This window comes from Semicossyphus pulcher, unplaced genomic scaffold (assembly GCF_022749685.1).
Source record: "Semicossyphus pulcher isolate SPU_LCO1_2020_fin unplaced genomic scaffold, fSemPul1.0.p SCAF_11, whole genome shotgun sequence".
Classification (NCBI taxonomy): domain Eukaryota; kingdom Metazoa; phylum Chordata; class Actinopteri; order Labriformes; family Labridae; genus Semicossyphus; species Semicossyphus pulcher.
This window is the reverse complement of record NW_027211615.1, coordinates 3,326,864-3,344,205: the sequence shown is the minus strand read 5'-3', so window position 1 is coordinate 3,344,205 and position 17,342 is coordinate 3,326,864. Positions and strand designations below refer to the sequence as shown.

The window sequence follows — 17,342 nt, the reverse complement described above, 5'->3', positions numbered from 1 at the left end:
CCTTCCTCTCTCCTTCTTTCAGAACAACAACAATTTAGACGCCTGCTGTGAATACTTGTCCAAGGTCAGTCCGGGTTACCTGTACAGTGAAGAAGGAAACCTCAGCTTTTCTGAAGACCCCAGCTACACCCGGCTCCGTAATCACATGACCCAGCTGAACCTGGGCCTGCAGTCTCAGAATGTGCACGTGGCCCCGGTTCGGGACGGCCTGAGAATGAACGGCAGTCGGACTCTTGCCCACAGCCTGAGTGACGGGCCCCTCCAGACAAGCCAGGCCCCAAACAGTGACTTCTTTCAGCAGGAGCCCCAGTCCGCTCCAGTGCAGGTGCCCTCCAGCCTAAATGTTTTTGGTGTGATGGAGCCCACACGCAAACCGCAGCCTCCACAGCACCTCGGACTCTACCCTCTGGGTGTCAAAGGGCCGACTATGGGTGTTCAACAGACACCACGCTTCAATCCAATCACCGTGACGCTAGCCCCCAACACAGGCCGCAACACCCCCACTTCTTTGCACATACACGGTGGGCCGCAGCCGGGCCTCAGCAGTCCACAGGGTAACTCAATCTACATCAGGCCCTACGTTAGCCAGTCCGGTACGACCCGGCAGAACCAGCAGCAGGGAGGCAGGGCCCAGTACAGTCCCACTTCCCAGCCCCAGCAGCAGATCTACCAGATCTCACACCCCTCCTGCCTGCCCGGCTCCTGGTCCGGCCCTCAACACGCCTCCTCCTCACATACCTCACAGACGCAGGGCCACCAGACCTCTCACGTGTACATGCCAATCAGCTCCCCAACAAATCCCCAGGCGCCCTCCATGCTTCCAACTGGAAGCCAGGCCTCTTCCTCTGGTGTCTCCTCCTGCTCTTCTTTATCTTCTGCCTCCTCTGTCATGCCCACCTCCCTGTCCACCATCAGCCAGTACAACATCCAGAACATCTCCACTGGCCCGCGGAAGAATCAGATAGAGATCAAACTTGAATCTCCTCAGAGGAGCAACTCAACAACCACGACAGCCGTGCTGCGGACCAGCAGCGGGCCTCGGTCCTCCTCAACTTCCTCCTCCTGCCCTTCGTCTTCCTCATCTTCAACTGGTGTGGCTACTGTCCCCACCACCCCTCTTTCCATCGGAGGCCCAGGTCTGAGCCGCAGCCAGCCCACTGTTTACATCTCTGCCAGCCCACCTACTGCTGCTACCACCCCCTCTGAAGAGGCTGTCATGGCCTCAGCCGGCTCCCGCTCCCAGCCTAAGTTTTACATTTCTGCCAATGCCTCTGGTGACGAAAGTGGGGGCAGGAACCCCCCCACAGTCTACATCTCAGCCAACACTCCCTTGCAGGGGCCTTCAGGGGCCAGGAATATTGGGGGCCAAGTGAGCATGGGCCCTGCCTACATCCACCACCATCCTCCTAAGTCCCGTGCGTCTGTGGGAGGGGGAGGCACAGCCTCGTCCCCACGTGTGGTGGTGACTCAGCCCAACACCAAATACACTTTTAAAATCACAGTGTCCCCCAATAAGCCCCCAGCTGTGTCCCCCGGAGTGGTCTCCCCTACTTTTGAGCCCAACAACCTCCTCAGCCTACCCTCAGACCACCACTTTGTGGAGCCAGACCCCCTCCACCTCTCAGACCCGCTGTCGCCGCACAGGGAGAGGCCGAGTGAGCCTCGCAGACTCAGCATGGGCTCTGATGATGCAGCATACACACAAGGTGAGTCAAGCCAACAATCATCACTTAAATAATAATAGAAATAGAAAATAGAAACCGATTCAGAAGAAGATTTCAGAGTATTTTTTCTACAATGATCCTCTTTGAATACTTTTACAGTATTTAACATTCATTGTTCATTGTGCAGCCATTTGTGTGTTCATTTTATTTTCACGATGCCCACAAGTTTTGCAATACATACTTTATACAAGGAGATTTCCAGTTAGTGACATATGAGGAGGACAGAGTGGGGATGACATGCACACACAGCCAATGAGCCGAGGACTATGCCTCAAGGCGCGTCTGCTCTACGGACTGAGCTATACCTGCGCCCCCTTCCAATGTTTTATCCTATAAATCACTTCCACCACTAGTGCTTGCTTTTGCTAAGGACAGGTTCAGATTTTTGATCAAACTCTCTGGCAACATTAGGGAAATAGGGATGTGCACTTTAACTGGTTAACCGTTCAGAATTTTAACCAGTTAATACTACCAGTTAAACGGTTAAATAAAATGTATATGTACATGTAAATATACATATATATTTGGGAAACATGTTTTGTGGTCGTTAGCTGAGCTGAGCCTGGGAGGAGAGCAAAGTGAAACGAGCAGTACAACAGTTGAAAACATAAATCTCTGTTGCATATCTCTGCTCCTGTGACATCACGGTACCGTCTCGGCGCGTATTCTCCGCTGCAGGTCTCACAGTCAACAGAGTGCGCACCAGACTAACCCCACAGCATGTCCACATGTTGCCATTCTCATACATATTAAGGACTGCTGTAGGCCTGGCCCTTTTATTTAAAGTTTCCACAGCCTGTTGTTGAAGTATCAGCTGTTTTTGAGCAGAAACGAAACTTACCTTTTACGCACGAGGCACAGCCGCGGAACTCCTTCATTATTTAAAACTCCAGACATGCCGTCATCAGGATTGGACAGCATCTTATGTATCTAGCATCTTATTTTTTTTTTTAATCCAGAAACAGACGTTACACAGCTCTCATCAAATCCACCAGGCTCCACTCACAAAAACCAAATCATTTTACATATGGTGTTGTGTTATATCCAAGTGAACCCTTTAAAGCTCCAAAGTCACACAATACAACAAACTAACTAACCAATTGAGGCAGTGAAAAAAAGCAGTTTCTGTGTTCTGTAAGTGAAGTGTGATGGCTTTGAAGAGAGTGATGTAAAGGCCTTTTCCGGTTTAAAACTCTGTAACTTTCTCCTCTGTAATGTTTTCAGACACCTTGCATATCAGTCTGAGTCAGTGGCAAAAACAAGCACTTTGAGTGGATCTATTGTGATTGGGTGCATTTGCCTGAAAGATTCAGTTGCAGCCACTACAGCCCGTCTCGCAGCCACAGGCTGAAGCAATCTATCGGTGCAATTACAAAACTTTTCGTACGTATAAGTCATTGAGTTCAGATGATTTGTAAATAATGTTGCCCGGGTGTAAAAATACTAAATTGCCCTTTAGCTTGGACCAAACAGAAAAGTGTACAGAGATTGTTTACACTGTGAATCCACCATCTTTGAAACAGCTGTTTACTTCAGTGTTTATTGGTTGTTTAGTAAATGTCAAGTAGCTAAAGAGTGCACAGTGATAAGGACCCTTTTTACCAATTAATTATACAGGGGTTTTTTGCTGCCAGCAGTTGGTCAAAATGCTTTTTCCACTGCATCCTGCCAAGAAAGTAATTTTCCTATAAAGTATACTGTGTGAGTTTAAAAGTCTCTGTCCGTAACATCGACTGTAATTTATTTCCTGAGTATTCTTGCTGTCTGTGATGTTCAGTCGGTGTAGAGACACTGCTCTCTCTGCATGTCCCTGAGTTAGGTAAAAGCAAAGGTGACTCGCTCATTGAGGGCCGCTGTGATGACTGAAGTGTGAGTCCTCCACACTAAATGCTGCGTTTGCTCGGACGACCCCTGAGACTGGCAGATTCTGTAGTGTGAGTCAAACGTGTCAGAGCACACTGCTGTTGCCTTTTTTGGTCTTTTCACTGTATTACGTGTGAGTCACCAGCTGTGGCTCCTGCGCTGCAGTGACTACCACCCAGGGGGGCTTCACATCGGGCATGCTGCCTCGGCTGCTGACCCTCAACGGCCCAGTGTCCTCCTACTTTATCTGCTCTGGATTAAAAGCATGTCTACTACTGACACCAACTGTGTTACATTCAAAGCTGGGGACAACTACTTTCAACAGCATGACAGCCGCCCAAAATGATTGTGTTCATTGTTACACAGGTTTTTATCAGGGGCCGAATTATCTGCGGTCCCATTAAAAACACTGAATAGAAGAATTTCAGGTTAAAAATCTGTCTCCCTGACAGTCCTCGCTGAGGCTTCAGAGCTGAGAGCCAGTCACCAGTAGACTAAAATCTGACTTTTAACTGCTACAGTTAAAACGACTCACAGTTATAATCTCCTTTTCAGTTTCATCCTCGTTGGCAGCACCTATGGTGACAAACAGTAATTGCGGGAGCACACTTCCTAGATATCCAGACAGTGCTGCATGTGTGACGTCCACGGTTGGCTCCGGTTGTAACTCTTGATTTTCCTGGCTGACGGTCGCTTTCCTTTTTAGACTGTTTGCTTCATCTGAGCGTCGAGTTTGTTTCTTTTTCTTTGGATTCTCACTTCTTGTTGAAGTTGTATCTGTAGTCATCGATGTTGGGGCTCCGCACTATGGGGGATCGGGCCTTTTCCTCTGCAGCTCCGAGGCTGTGGAACACCCTCCCCGACCACCTGAGGGCCCCACAGACTGCATATGTTTTTAAACGGGACCTAAAAACTTATCTTTTTAAGAAAGCTTTTTGCTAGTTGCCTTTTATAGGCTCTCATTTTAACACATTACAATTGTCTTGTTTTATTTTTCTTCCCTGTAGCACTTTGAGATTGCTCAAATATAAAGTGCAATACAAATAAAATTTATTATTATTATTATTATTTTCTTTGTTTGTTCAGCCATAGTAGATTACTGTTTACTCGCAACACTTGCAGAGAGCGGAAAAGCAGCCGCTTAGCTCCGCCTACCCTCTCTGGCAGACCAACCACTGCTGGCTGATGGAAAACACGTCACTAACTGGGCGCTGCTTGTGACAAAGGCTTTCATCAGTGGGCCATAGGCTCAATCACGATTGTGTTACCTCATTCAGTGATAGATAGAGACTCAACAGACATTTATTTAAATGAAAATCTTCAAGATTATTAGTTTAAGTCAAATGCGTAACAGATCATTAGATGATTATTGGGACTTTAAGCAGTGATAGCTGAGGGACGGCTACAGCGCCCCTGAAACATTCTGCTCACGCTCAGTACTGCTAACTGTAACGTCCAACACTTTCTAAAGTTAAAATGACACTCAATGGGAGATGGGATTGGTTGGAACAAAGACACTTCTGGTTGTCTTGTTGCAACTTAACTGCAGAACCTGTGTATCCTGTGCCATAAAATAGAGAGAAGTATTGCAGTTGTAAGATGAATTTTACCCGCTGTCCACTAAAGAGTCATTTAATTGGCACTTTTTTTTTTTTTGCTTCAGCTCCGGTGTTTAGGCCTTGTGGGATTTGTGTACTCATAAAAAAAACCTGTTTCAAGTCCTGTTTGATGATTTATGTTCACTGTGCGGGTTAGCGTAGTGGTTGCCCAAAAGATTCAAAGCTGCATTTGTTTTCAAGCAGCAGGAGAAATGGAGTTGTTTATCAGTGACTGTGTGTGCAGGAGGTGTTACAACCTGTCAACAGATGCAGGAGCAATCATGAATTATGGGAAACACGCTGCAGCAGATCATGTGCACAGTAAAGGCTCTGTATTAAAACACTGCAGCACAATTTGCCTGCAGCACTGTTCTGACTGGGATCAGTCTAATGTTTACGTTACCAGAAATATGGACAACAGTGAAGAATCTGATGTTGTCTCCCTGTCTCCTCTTACATCAAGTTGTTTTCATGCTCCGGGAATTATGGTGTACGGAAAGATTAGCCAGTGTTTACCTTAGAGGTAGAATAAGTAGGATTTTTTTCTTGCATTTTGTCAACAACACATTCAAACTGGGCTCTTTGTCACCAGAAGCTCACTTTCACTCGTGCGGGAACTCGCCCACCCCATCGTGCTAACACCGACAGCATCACGGTTACCTTTATGCTAGCATGCTAATTGCCGGTTAGCTTGTCCTACCCGGTTTGAGGATCCTACCTGTCCAACAGAAAGAAGGCCAACTGTGCATCGCTCTCTCGCCATGTTCTCTGGTCTGAACGGGGCCCAGCTGCTAATTTGAACCACTCCCACACTCAGCTATACGCTGTGATTGGCTCAGGGAACCACAACAGCGCCCCTACTGAAAACGTCCTGTGCAAAGCAAAACAACAGAATAGATGCAGAGGGAAGAGTCTCACAAGGGTCTGCACACACACTCAACAACACACGTGTGTAGAGGCCCATAAGTGATTATTTATATTGTATTGTATTTGTAAAAGTCTATATTTTATTTTTCTTGGGAAATCCTCCTTATTATACCTTTTTAAAATGTGTCATTACTGTACTGTATTACTTAATTCTCCTCTTTTTGTTTTTGATCAGCAGTTTTTAGTTAAAAATTTCTGTCCTTTTTAGATTATGTATCATACTAAATTACATTAACAATTTTAAGTTTTGATAGTAAATAAAAACAGCAAATAAAAGGGAAAATTGCTAACAATGCTGTCTGTGTGTGTTGTCCAGCGTTGTTGGTCCATCAGAAGGCCCGCATGGACAGGCTGTGGCACGAGCTAGAGCTGAAGAAGAAGAAGCTGGAGAAGCTAAAAGAGGAGGTCAACGAGATGGAGAACGACCTGGCGAGGAGACGGCTGGAGAGATCCAACTCAGCTTCCCAAATTCCCTCTGTAAGCATCATGCAGTGATTTTAAAGATATTAATAGATATTAGGATATTTCTTTATATGGAATGGTTTTTGCATCCAGAACCTGAGAAAATGAACAGGCAGAATCAGCTTTTGGCCACAGCTGTCCTCGTCTGTCGCACTGGTTTGTGTTATCTATGATGACTTGAGCCGTAACATTAGCTGGGTTAGCATAACAAGCTAGAAGGTCGCTAGGGAGGCTTTCCCTCCTCCCTACTTTAAACTTTCACACGTTCACTGGATTTTACTGCCGCCGTGCACCGTGTCTAAACAGCAAGCCAGACGGCTAACTATAGTGTCACATTTAGTGAGGACACGGTAACAGCAGCCCTCCAGAGTCCCCTCGATGTTTACTAACTACCCCGTTTGTTGCTTGCTGTTTGGAGCTGAAGAGAGGTTCCTATGGCACGATATTGTAAAAAATTTTCTTCTTCTTCTTTGCCACACTTGATTCAGTCCTCTGCATGCGACAGAGAGAGCAGCTGGATAGTGTACAGGTGGAGCGACGTGTTTCTCAGTAAACTTTACAAATAGACTTGTGAGTCCCAGTTGTGTGAATCACATGTCATCAGCCATTTCTAAGGATGTTCAAATGTATGTTTAATCTGCGTATTCAGCCCGTGACAGGGAGTAGAAGACTGAGCTTTCGTTTCAAAAGTTACTGTCAACTCACACAACCTAACGCAGCATGTGCGCTACAGGTGTAGCTGCCAAAAGGAAACAATGTGGCTCATCTGCTCTGCAAACTGTCCGTAGATGTATACATCTCCAGGATGAATTGTCGCTGATAACTGGACTACTCTAACTCAAAAGCCTCACGTAACTCAACGCCAGCATCCAGTAAACATTGTCAGTGAAAGCAGTAGCGTTGCATGCTTGCTTGCAGGCAGGTGACACTCTGACTTTTTTTAGACTCCAAAGAAAGGCAGGAATTGATTCTAAGATAAAAACCCAGTTAGAGTTTTAATCTTTTTATAAACTGCTGAATCTGAGGTGTAAAAGAGAGAGAGTCATTGATTTAAACACCGAGTCTGTGTCTCAGTACAAATATCTCAATCTGTGTCCCCTGCTTTGATTTTGTATTTGAGAACAGCATGACTGTAGTTTTATCTGCGTTTAAAACAAGTTTGAGATTCTAAAATGTTGAATAGTGTTAAAAGCAATTACTCTCATGACTGTATTGCATCATTGGAAATAGGTCTACAACGGTGAAATAGCTGGAAGGGTCGCCTGGTGCAGCGGTGGCTTTAGTTAGTCCTCGTATATTTAACACTGAACAACAGCCAAAATGAAGAAGAATGAATGAAGGAAAATTGGGACGTCTGAAATGGAAAATTTCAAGTAACTTTTGTCTTTCTTTGGCAGATCATTCAATATTAAAACAATATGATTTGATATGATATGATGATTCAGCATTTATCTCTTAAATGTATGTCATTAAGAGTCATCAGGGCTTTTCCTTATAACTGCAAACAAATGTTTTCCTGTTTTTTAGCGACAGATAAAAGCTGAGCAGGGGAAACAAAACAGTCTTGGTCAAATTGTCATTCATGACACATCAGAGCTCCTACACCCTGAAGCTGTGCTGATCACAGGGTCTGTTTATGATTTGACTGATATCCTTCCAGATTTTCGGACTGTCGGAGCACACAATTAATGTCAGATTCACTTCACAGTTCATTCTGCAGCTCCTTCAGAGATAATACAACAGTGTGAGTTCAAGAGAAAACAAAGTGAACGTGTCCTCTCATATTTATTTTCTGTATAGCTCAGTGTTGATGTTACACCTGCTGCTGTGAGTGTGTTGAAACCTCTCGGGTTCAGATGAAGTGCCGCTCTTAGCTCTCTGTTGAGTCAGCTGTTTTGTCAGCTATTACAGTTGGAGTCAACAGACGGGGAGAGAGAGGCTGCTGAGGGTTAATTGGCTGGTGTTGCTGAGCTCAGTAGCTGCTTGCTTCAGTGTTGTTTACTGAGCCGAGCCAGCTCTGGAGAGGCGAGCAGCTCTGCTCCTGACACGGTCACAGATCTGCTCCACTGACTCAGCAGCAGGACGTCCAACCTTTTGAGCCTTAAAGCTATGGAGTCATGGGAGTGCAGAAAACGCATACAAAGGAAGGAATAGATTCACATGGAATAAAAAAATTAAATATGCACAAAGCCTGTTGATTGACAGCTTGACCCTTCAAGGAAAAGAAAAAGCAAGAAGAATCAATAGAGATGCATTTATTGTGATTAAATGCCTTCTAATAGATGTAATAAAGATTTTGACGCTTTTATAATTTTAAAAATTGCTGTGAAAATAAATTAAAATGCTTATAACGATTCTTTCATATTTAATTTGTTATATCTGCATTTATTTATTATTTGTATTTATCTAAAGACTGCAGCATTTTTAAATTAACTTTTTGTTTGAACTTTTCCTTTGTATTTACCGGAAAATCCAGAATATAATTTTATACTGGTATATTGGTTGCACTGGTATATAGGCCGCAGCCCACTTTTTAGATGGGAAAAAAAAATGTATTAGAAGTGCGTCTTACACACTGAATTTTACAGTACTTGTTATTTTCTGTGTTCTTTTATTTCCAGCTTTATTTTCTTATTCCCTCACAGATGTATTATTATGTTTAATGTGGCCAGCTGCCTGCGTCTGCTGGTCACCCCGTTGATCCCGTCTCCTTCTCTTTCAGATCGAGGAAATGAAGCAGTTGCGATGCAAAAACAGGTTACTGCAGATCGACATCGACTGCCTCACCAAAGAAATTGATCTCCTTCAAACAGGTAGGTCAGATCGGATCCAGAGTCTGCAGCCGTACCACGTCAGTCAGGCCTGCTCACATCCTCTCGGCACACGCAGCCAGTTGCTGCCATTGTGCTGTTAACTATCACTTCTTCCTGAATTGCATCCTGCTGCTGGTTGGTAACGAGGGATTTATTGCCCCCCTGGCAGCACTCCACTGCTTTTAGAGGTCGATACACAGACCAACCAGTTTACACAGGTGAAGGAAGGCGGCAGGCTGCTCACAAATGAGCTGTAGGCCTACCTCTCACTCACGACAGTCACAGATAAAGTGTGATACCTGGCATACAGCTCAGTCAAAAACGGTGCATTAATGATGTCAGGTCAGTCACCATGTGTGATCTAGATTCATTTACTTCTTATTTATATGTCACAGTAAGTTGTTAGTGATGACGGAACGCTGTAGTGGTATGTCATTCAAGAACGTGGGAAGCACACTAAGCAGTGTTTAAGAAGTCAAAAACTATCTCTTCAGTATCACTACAGTATGCAGGGTTCCTCTGCTGTATGGGAAAGTAAGGAATGGATTTTAATCATTTCCAAATCTTGACAAGTATAGAAAAAGAGGGGAGAAGTTTGTCGTTTGTTTTCTAAAATATAAAAATCTGAATTTCTGAAAATAAATAAATTAGATGAGCAGAGGATTTTTTGTTGCGTTTGGACAGCCAGCACAACCAAAATGTGCGTGAAGGCCCCAATGAGATTGAATGAGAAACCAAAAAATATGGCGTGAATAATAATAGAGAAGTATCCCCTAAATACGTGAAGACAAAACAAGTCCAGAAAGCACCAGTTAGCTTCCTTTCTAAGCAGAGATTTGACAGTGAACCATCGTCACACTTCCTTGTCCGACTGTTGCATGAACAGCCACAGGGGTAAATGCATTTTCCGAGTGCAGTCAAGTTGTCAATCCCAACTAGGAGGTCCGGCAGCATAATAGCATACATAGTCAGAATGTTGCAGCTAACAGTTTGATTTGAAAAACATTTATTAACTTTGTTAAACATCCAACAATTTAACGTCACAAATTGAATGAAAATGTGAAGGAACCCTGGAGAAAGTTGTACACATCATTTCTGTAACTGCATGTAGTCATTACTGTTTTATATTCTGCACATGTTCCCTCCTGCTGCACGTTAACATCACTGTGATGCTTGTTGTGTACTGTATGTATTGATGGTGTTGTGTAAAGTGGTGTAGGAGGAGAAATGTAAATCCACTGTTACATGGAAAGTAAACCTTTCCATTATTTACAGGACCACACTTTAATCCCAGTGCAATCCATAATTTTTATGACAACATTGGATTCCTTGGTCCTGTCCCACCCAAACCCAAAGGTACTTTATCTGTTGGTAAGTTTAGAAATGGTTGCATGGACATGTCTGCACGTTTTGCATTTCACTTTCCTATAATCTGTATAATCCTTTGTACAGTTAATACATATATTTTGTATTTATTTACATCAGCTAAGATCAGTCAGACATGTGGTCAGGATTTATTTCTATTTTTAATATTATAACACATTTATTAATTAATTTCTGGCCAGGTTCGGACTGTTCTTATTTAAAGGACTGTCTTTCTAGTTTTGCATATTCAGATAATAAACTACTGTTCACCAAAACACAAAATGAACCTTATAGGACACAATCTGCTTAATTACCAGTATGATCCCTACGTTTTCTAAAAGGCTTCACTGTTGGAGCCTTTCACTATCCCATTCATGCTTTTCATCAGAGTTGTACCAATATGTGTTGATGAAAACCAACACCAAAACGATTAAGTGTTTTGTAATTACAATGAATATCCCCCAAAAAACTCTTTGCTTTTAACCAAAACAGGGTAGCATACGTTTTCAGAATATCATGAGATTATGAAACTTTTCAAAATTAAACCTGGGCCCTGGTTTACATCTTTTGGGGTCTAAATGACTAATAGGTACAAAAAGTTTATGGAATAGCTTCAGGAGATTTCTTAAGCCAGCAGTCAGGACACAGGCTGTAATGGGCTTCAACATCATCCCTGTGTGAAAATGTGCATGATTAAAGTACATCCCCTTTAAAGTGTCTGACAACATTACAGCATAACAGAAAGGATCCGTACAGTGACAGATCTTTTTGTTAAAGAGTTTTTAAAGATCTTATTTGAACCAGAAACAGCCTTTAAATCGCTCTCTTTGAAGTCACCAGAGTCCATAAACAAAAACAGTCTTTTTACCCTGCACAACAGAGGAGTTGCTGGTCTACTGCTGCCTCCATTGGTCATGTTGTTTGTGTTATTGTGTCACTTTGGTTTTTTCAATGGTTGTTTGGATCCAACACAATATTTGTGCAACACACTATAACACAAACACACTAGCAGTAGTGGAAGCGCAAACTCTGTTGGTCTGTGAGGTAAGATCACTGTTTTTTTAAATGGAGTCTGGTAGCGTTGGAGAGAGCGATGTTTTGGCTTTCTGGCTTTTAAAAAAACAAGTTTCTCTTTCACAAAAAGGTCAGCATCTGTAGGGGTTATTTCTCAAATGTTGTCTGACACTTAGAATAACAACCTGAGCCTGTCAGCACTTTTAGTGGACTAACTTTGATCAGGCTTGTATGGATGTAGTTGCAGACATTACAGCCAATTTTGCAGCTACCCACTGAGGCATTCACTGGATCAATTCCAAAACTATGTTACGAAAACAGACTAAGAAATACTAGAAAAAACGACTAAAAATTTCCCTTCATATACAAAATGAAGCATTTACAATTTCTGGATTGTGTTTCACCTTATTTAGATTTGGTCGTTTATTACAAAGCTTCTAAGACATTGGTTCAGCACTGTTTATGACTGACTTCTTACTTTCTGCCCTTTTCTTCTTTCCCCTCCTCCTGCTTGGTGTTTTTTCCACATCCATCCATCCTCTTACCTCTCCTTCATTCTTCCATCCATCGATCTCTGCTCTGCTCCCACACCTCACGGCCAGACAGGAGAGGATGTAGATATAATGTGACCTCTGAGCTCATGATGGAGCCCTCCTCTGGTCCTTCCCCTCCTCTCCCACTTGGTTTGTATCTCTGTCTTTCTCCTTACCTGTCATTCTCCCTCCCTTCACCATCAACCATCATGCGTCTTTCACTTTAACAGAACTTACTTTTTAGCCTTCTGATTTTCAGACTTAACAATTAAATCTCTCTGTCTTCTTGCAGCAGGTCTTTATTTCCTTTTCTCTTGATTCCTTTCCTAATTTAAGACTTGGATAAACCCTGAAAGCTTTTGCTTTGCAGTGCTCTATGATCTGAAAGGCTTAATAGCATTTAACGGTTGTGCAACACCAAACAACAATGCACATACACAGTCGTTTTTGACTAAAGACCCTTTGAAATGAACTGAAACGAATGCTAGTCCTAAAGAGGTAAAACTGTCAAAAAAGCAAATCTTTAAGTCAGAACTTGCTTATGAAAATTGATTCTTTTTCTTATTTTCTATCTTGTTAAATAGGGATATTGAATTTCTTACGCAATGAAATTCCATAGAAAGTAAACGGCAAGATGTGAACACGAAAAATTTGAAGTTAAGAAAATTCAAGTCATGTGACAAATGAGCTTCACGCTTCACAAATATTTTTCTTTGTGTTTGTTCTGAACACGCCTTCAGTCGTCCCACAACATCTCAGTAGGGCTGCCCCCTAAAAAGTCAAAGCGTTCCGAATCATCAGCCAAGAAGGTGTGTCTCGCACTTTTGCACTTTAGCTGTGTCATGGATTCAAGGATCAACAGCACGGGAGGCTGTAACTCAATATGACCCTTAGCTATGTATTGTTTACAAGGATTAAAACAAGTTAAAACACTGAATAAAGCAGCTTCACATTAGAGCTTCTTCTTCTTCATTTAAGCTTAATACAATCTTCATCTGGTTAAGTTGTATTTTTTGAAACAACAAAGACGTGACTTGCATCTCGAAGGAAATGGTCAGAAATGGAAATGTTAAACAGCCGGTGCTTTTGGAAAACACTGAACACTCATCTTACAGGTGAAATATGAGCATCAGGTAGGCTGAGCATGCTGCGGCGCTGAACTGAAACAAAAAGGAACAATAATTGGAGCTTTGTATCAAACGGAAAAATCTGATTTTACTGATCTGGGCAGCCATTCTTCTCAAATGTATCCTGCAGCCCCCAGATAGGGAACCCTTAAACCCACCAGCAGTCCTGACATTGAAGTAGATGTAGGTGATGGAGAGGGCAGCACTGTGATTCAGTATAATGATGCTTTCCAATCCAATCATGCACTGACTCTGAAAGCTTTTAGAAACATTCAGAGGTTTTAATCCTGGACCTGAAAACTGACTCCAGTATATTTTATTAGATAATCAGTGCATGTAAACACACTCCTGCAGAAGTGTCCACTTCACCGCAGCCACATGTGTAAACAATGCTGAAGTCCATGTTTAAGTCACTTCTCCTCCATTGTCCTGACCTCTGTCTTCTTCTCCTCTTCAGACCTGGGCAGTAAGGTTGTGAAGCCCATCGCAGACCAGGAAGAGGACGAGGGGACGCAGTGGAGCTGCACCGCCTGCACCTTCCTCAACCATCCCGCCCTCAACCGCTGTGAACAGTGCGAGTTCCCGCGGCACTTCTGAGCCAGCGAGGCTGCGACGCGCCGCCCCCCTCTCTGCCCACCTGTCTCCCAGCAGACTCAGATAGAAAAGAGGGCCCTCTCTATGTCTCTTTCCCTCTCGTATGAAAACTCAGACGGGGCGTGGTCTTCCTGCATCATAAGGCCTGTTTCCCTTGATTTTTTTCTTCTCTTCCTCCTCTCTAAGGTTTGTAGAATGCTGTCCACTGAAGGCTCGACTGGATGGTGTTTACAGCTTGAGCTTTTTAAATGAGACTGGCAGAGTCGGATGATACCTCACCTTAGAGACTCGGATCGTGTTGGGTCACCTTCACCCTTTTCTGCTCGACGGGTGACACTTTTTAACCCCTTGGTGATACCTCGCTGCTCCCACTTACAGTATTACGAGTGTGGCCTTGCAGTTTGACGGCACACAGACACACACACACAACCCAGGTGCCAATGTGCCTTTGCTGATTGAATTTTCTGGTATTTCTTCCTCTGTGGTGGCATGACTGGGATTGGGAACTGTGTTCAGCCACTGCTCTCCATCTGAAGGGAAAACTAACAGACTAATCGTGGACTTTTAAATTTGTTTGCTGTTTTAAGAGGATGCCAAAGGGGGAAGTGGCGGTGTTGCTGCCACTCAAACGTGCCTCTTGTCCTCCCCTCCCCTTTCCTGTCTCTTCGATCATGAGTTAATGAAAAAAAGAAACTAAGTTGCATGCTTTGTGTACAGTACACGGAGGCAGACACTCCCCTCGAGCTTTTTACTGTACATAATTTTAGAATGTGCCCTGAAAGCCTTTTTTTCCTCACACTATGAATCACTTGTATTTCCTGTAAGTATAGCTTTATAGACTTTATTAACTTTTTTTGTCTTGTTTTGTTTCCCTCTTTCAAACGAATAAGCACCATGCTCCCTTTTTTAAGCTTTTTCTTGATTTCTGTGAGAGTTGAAGCCTTGCAGAAGGAGAGGAGCAGAGCAGGAACAGAAAAGAACCTTGCAGTCATCATGAAGCTACATCTGCACGGTCCGTTCATCGCTTGTGTAACCGCTGAGTTTCCTGTGTACGATCTGCAGAGGCAGCAAGGCATTGGAGGAGTCTTGTTTTTTTTTGTTTCTTTTTCCAGGGTGCCAAATATGTAAGGACTGTCATGAGAGGGAAGGGAGTCAAAAAAAAAAAAGGAAATTACAAACTGCCATCTTATCTGACAACTGGAATGTAGGTTTAATGTTTGGGGACAACTTCACCTCAGTGCAAAGAGACACTCGTTTTCCAGTTCAATCAGGATGTGACTGCAGATCGATGTCAAAGCTGACTGGCTTAAACGTTTCCATGTTGCTGTTCACCTGAATCGGCCTTAAGTGAGGTACCAAAGATGAAATATGTTTCTGTGTAAAGTGTTCCTATGGTGTAGAAATATTCATATGGGTCCCATGCCTTAAGTACAACAGGTCAGAATTGTTACAACAGCAAAAAAAAAACACGTTTTAGCCAAATGTAAGCACAACATGACTGTCCACTTTGTATACTCTTCTATTTTTATTTGGCTCGTTTCATCCTCCTAAGCTTTTATTGATGAGGGTGTTTCTAAAGTTTACCTATTGTCATTAACTTACCTTAACTGTGGAGTAGTTACTTTCTTTTGTTTTTTCCACATTTGTGAAATGCTGCCTTGCATCAGTGCCTTTAGAACTATTGAATTTGTATTGATGATCTACTCTGTCACATCCAAGTGCCATTTTTTTAAAACCCAAATTGTACTCCTGTTTAACCCATGTCAAAGTATGAGGTGAATGATCATCTCTTAAGCACTTACGCCATACTTTTTTCAAACCCAAAGAAACCAGTTTTAGTTTTATCTGCACCTTGGTGTGAAGAGGCAGTTTTTTCATGTTTTATTAAAAGGAAAAAAATAATTTGGATCTAAAGTGTTTTTTTGATTTTAGCTGGGAAAACTGTCTTTGTAACAGATAAGTTATTTGTAAAAATAATAAAAAAAATCTATTCTGAACTTTTTGGTTTGTCTTTGTGATACTTAAAGTGGACATATTTTAGCTCTGCAATCAGTGTTCTATTATTCTAATGTGTTTTTGAACCATGTTGCTAAAGTTTGTTTCATTTTAAAGATTGTATACAGATTTTAATGTAATTATTTTTCGGGCCTCTCCCTTCTCCTGAAACCAACAGGCCGTTTTACCATTCAAAGGTCAGACCTTAGCCACGATTGGCTGACAGTATTTGGAGTGATTGAGTAGCCCCTCCCCCACGGCCACACTGCACTTTCACTCTAAAGTTGTAGAAAACATGGCTGCTCTAGGATCGGTTTTCGGCCTTATATGTATGAGTCAGAATCGCCAGGAGGTGTGTGACGGTGGATGACGATTGGTCGATTTCAGCGAAAGCGAGGTTCTACGTAGAAACCTGCAGCTGTTCTGATCGGCCCGTCAGAGGAGACCTTTTTAAAAATGTCATTCTGGAAAAACACGGAATTATGCAGTTTTCACTTTTTCACTGTGAACAATAAACACCCAAACATGTGAGACTCATGAAAAATGCACCTTTAAAAAAATACAATTGAAATGTTACTATCCACTAGATGGCAGAAGAGAGCAATACATGTGTAAGTAGAAGTGCCCGCTCAAAGTGTCCACATCTTTACTCTGTAATAATCTGGTTAAAGGGCTCTGATCAACATTTTACCATCTCATAGCAGGAACACTGCTGCTGGAACAAAGAGATTTGTCTGCTGAATTTTCAGCCACTCAGTCAGGTAAATAGTATCTAAACACCTGCAGTTGTTGTTGATGTTCTCTGTGACTCTGGGGCCAACTGCACAAGCTGCATAATCTGATCAGTGACGTAGTTGGCAGTCTAGTTTTTGCATTAGCTTGAATTGCAACAAAACAGCGCTGCAAAAACGGCATCCCAAAATGTTCTGCCACATTTATGGAAGCCAGAGAGCACAGCTGAAGAACAGGGAAGTAAAGCCAAAGCTTCACCTGATCAAAAGCATGCTACTTGGTGCTAAAACTTGGCTCTCTCTGTTAGTGTAGCAAACACTGAAGAATGTTTTGATTTAATTGACTACATTAACCAACAGCATTTAGTTGGCATCCAGTTAAATGTGGCAGATTACAAGGGGTGCATTCCATTTAGGTTTGATCAGATGTAGATCTGTGAGTGCAGGCTCTGTGGGACCCTTAAGAGTATAATGCTAATAATTAATTGGCCATTAAACATGTCTCCCATGAAACTGATCAATTGAACATTGAACCTAGAATACAGGTTCTTCTGATTTCTTTATTTAGTGCCTTCATCTCTTCTCTTGAGCATTGA

General features: G+C 42.7%; 1 protein-coding gene across 4 annotated transcripts in view; it reads left to right on the top strand.

Annotated features, from left to right (window-relative positions):
• Positions 1–16,017, top strand: part of tab2 (TGF-beta activated kinase 1 (MAP3K7) binding protein 2) — a 50,716-nt gene extending 34,699 nt beyond the window's left edge. Inside the window, exons 3-8 of one of the 4 annotated variants that reach the window (XM_069655649.1) lie at positions 23–1,706; positions 6,429–6,589; positions 9,297–9,387; positions 10,663–10,758; positions 12,369–12,449; positions 13,884–16,017. In XM_069655649.1, the coding sequence (XP_069511750.1) occupies positions 23–1,706; positions 6,429–6,589; positions 9,297–9,387; positions 10,663–10,758; positions 12,369–12,449; positions 13,884–14,023 (2,253 nt within the window). In that variant the 3' untranslated portion in view covers positions 14,024–16,017. The remainder of the gene's footprint in view (positions 1–22; positions 1,707–6,428; positions 6,590–9,296; positions 9,388–10,662; positions 10,759–12,368; positions 12,450–13,883) is intronic. The other 3 variants (XM_069655665.1, XM_069655657.1, XM_069655672.1) reach the window with 3 other exon arrangements.
• The last annotated feature ends 1,325 nt before the right edge of the window (positions 16,018–17,342 follow it).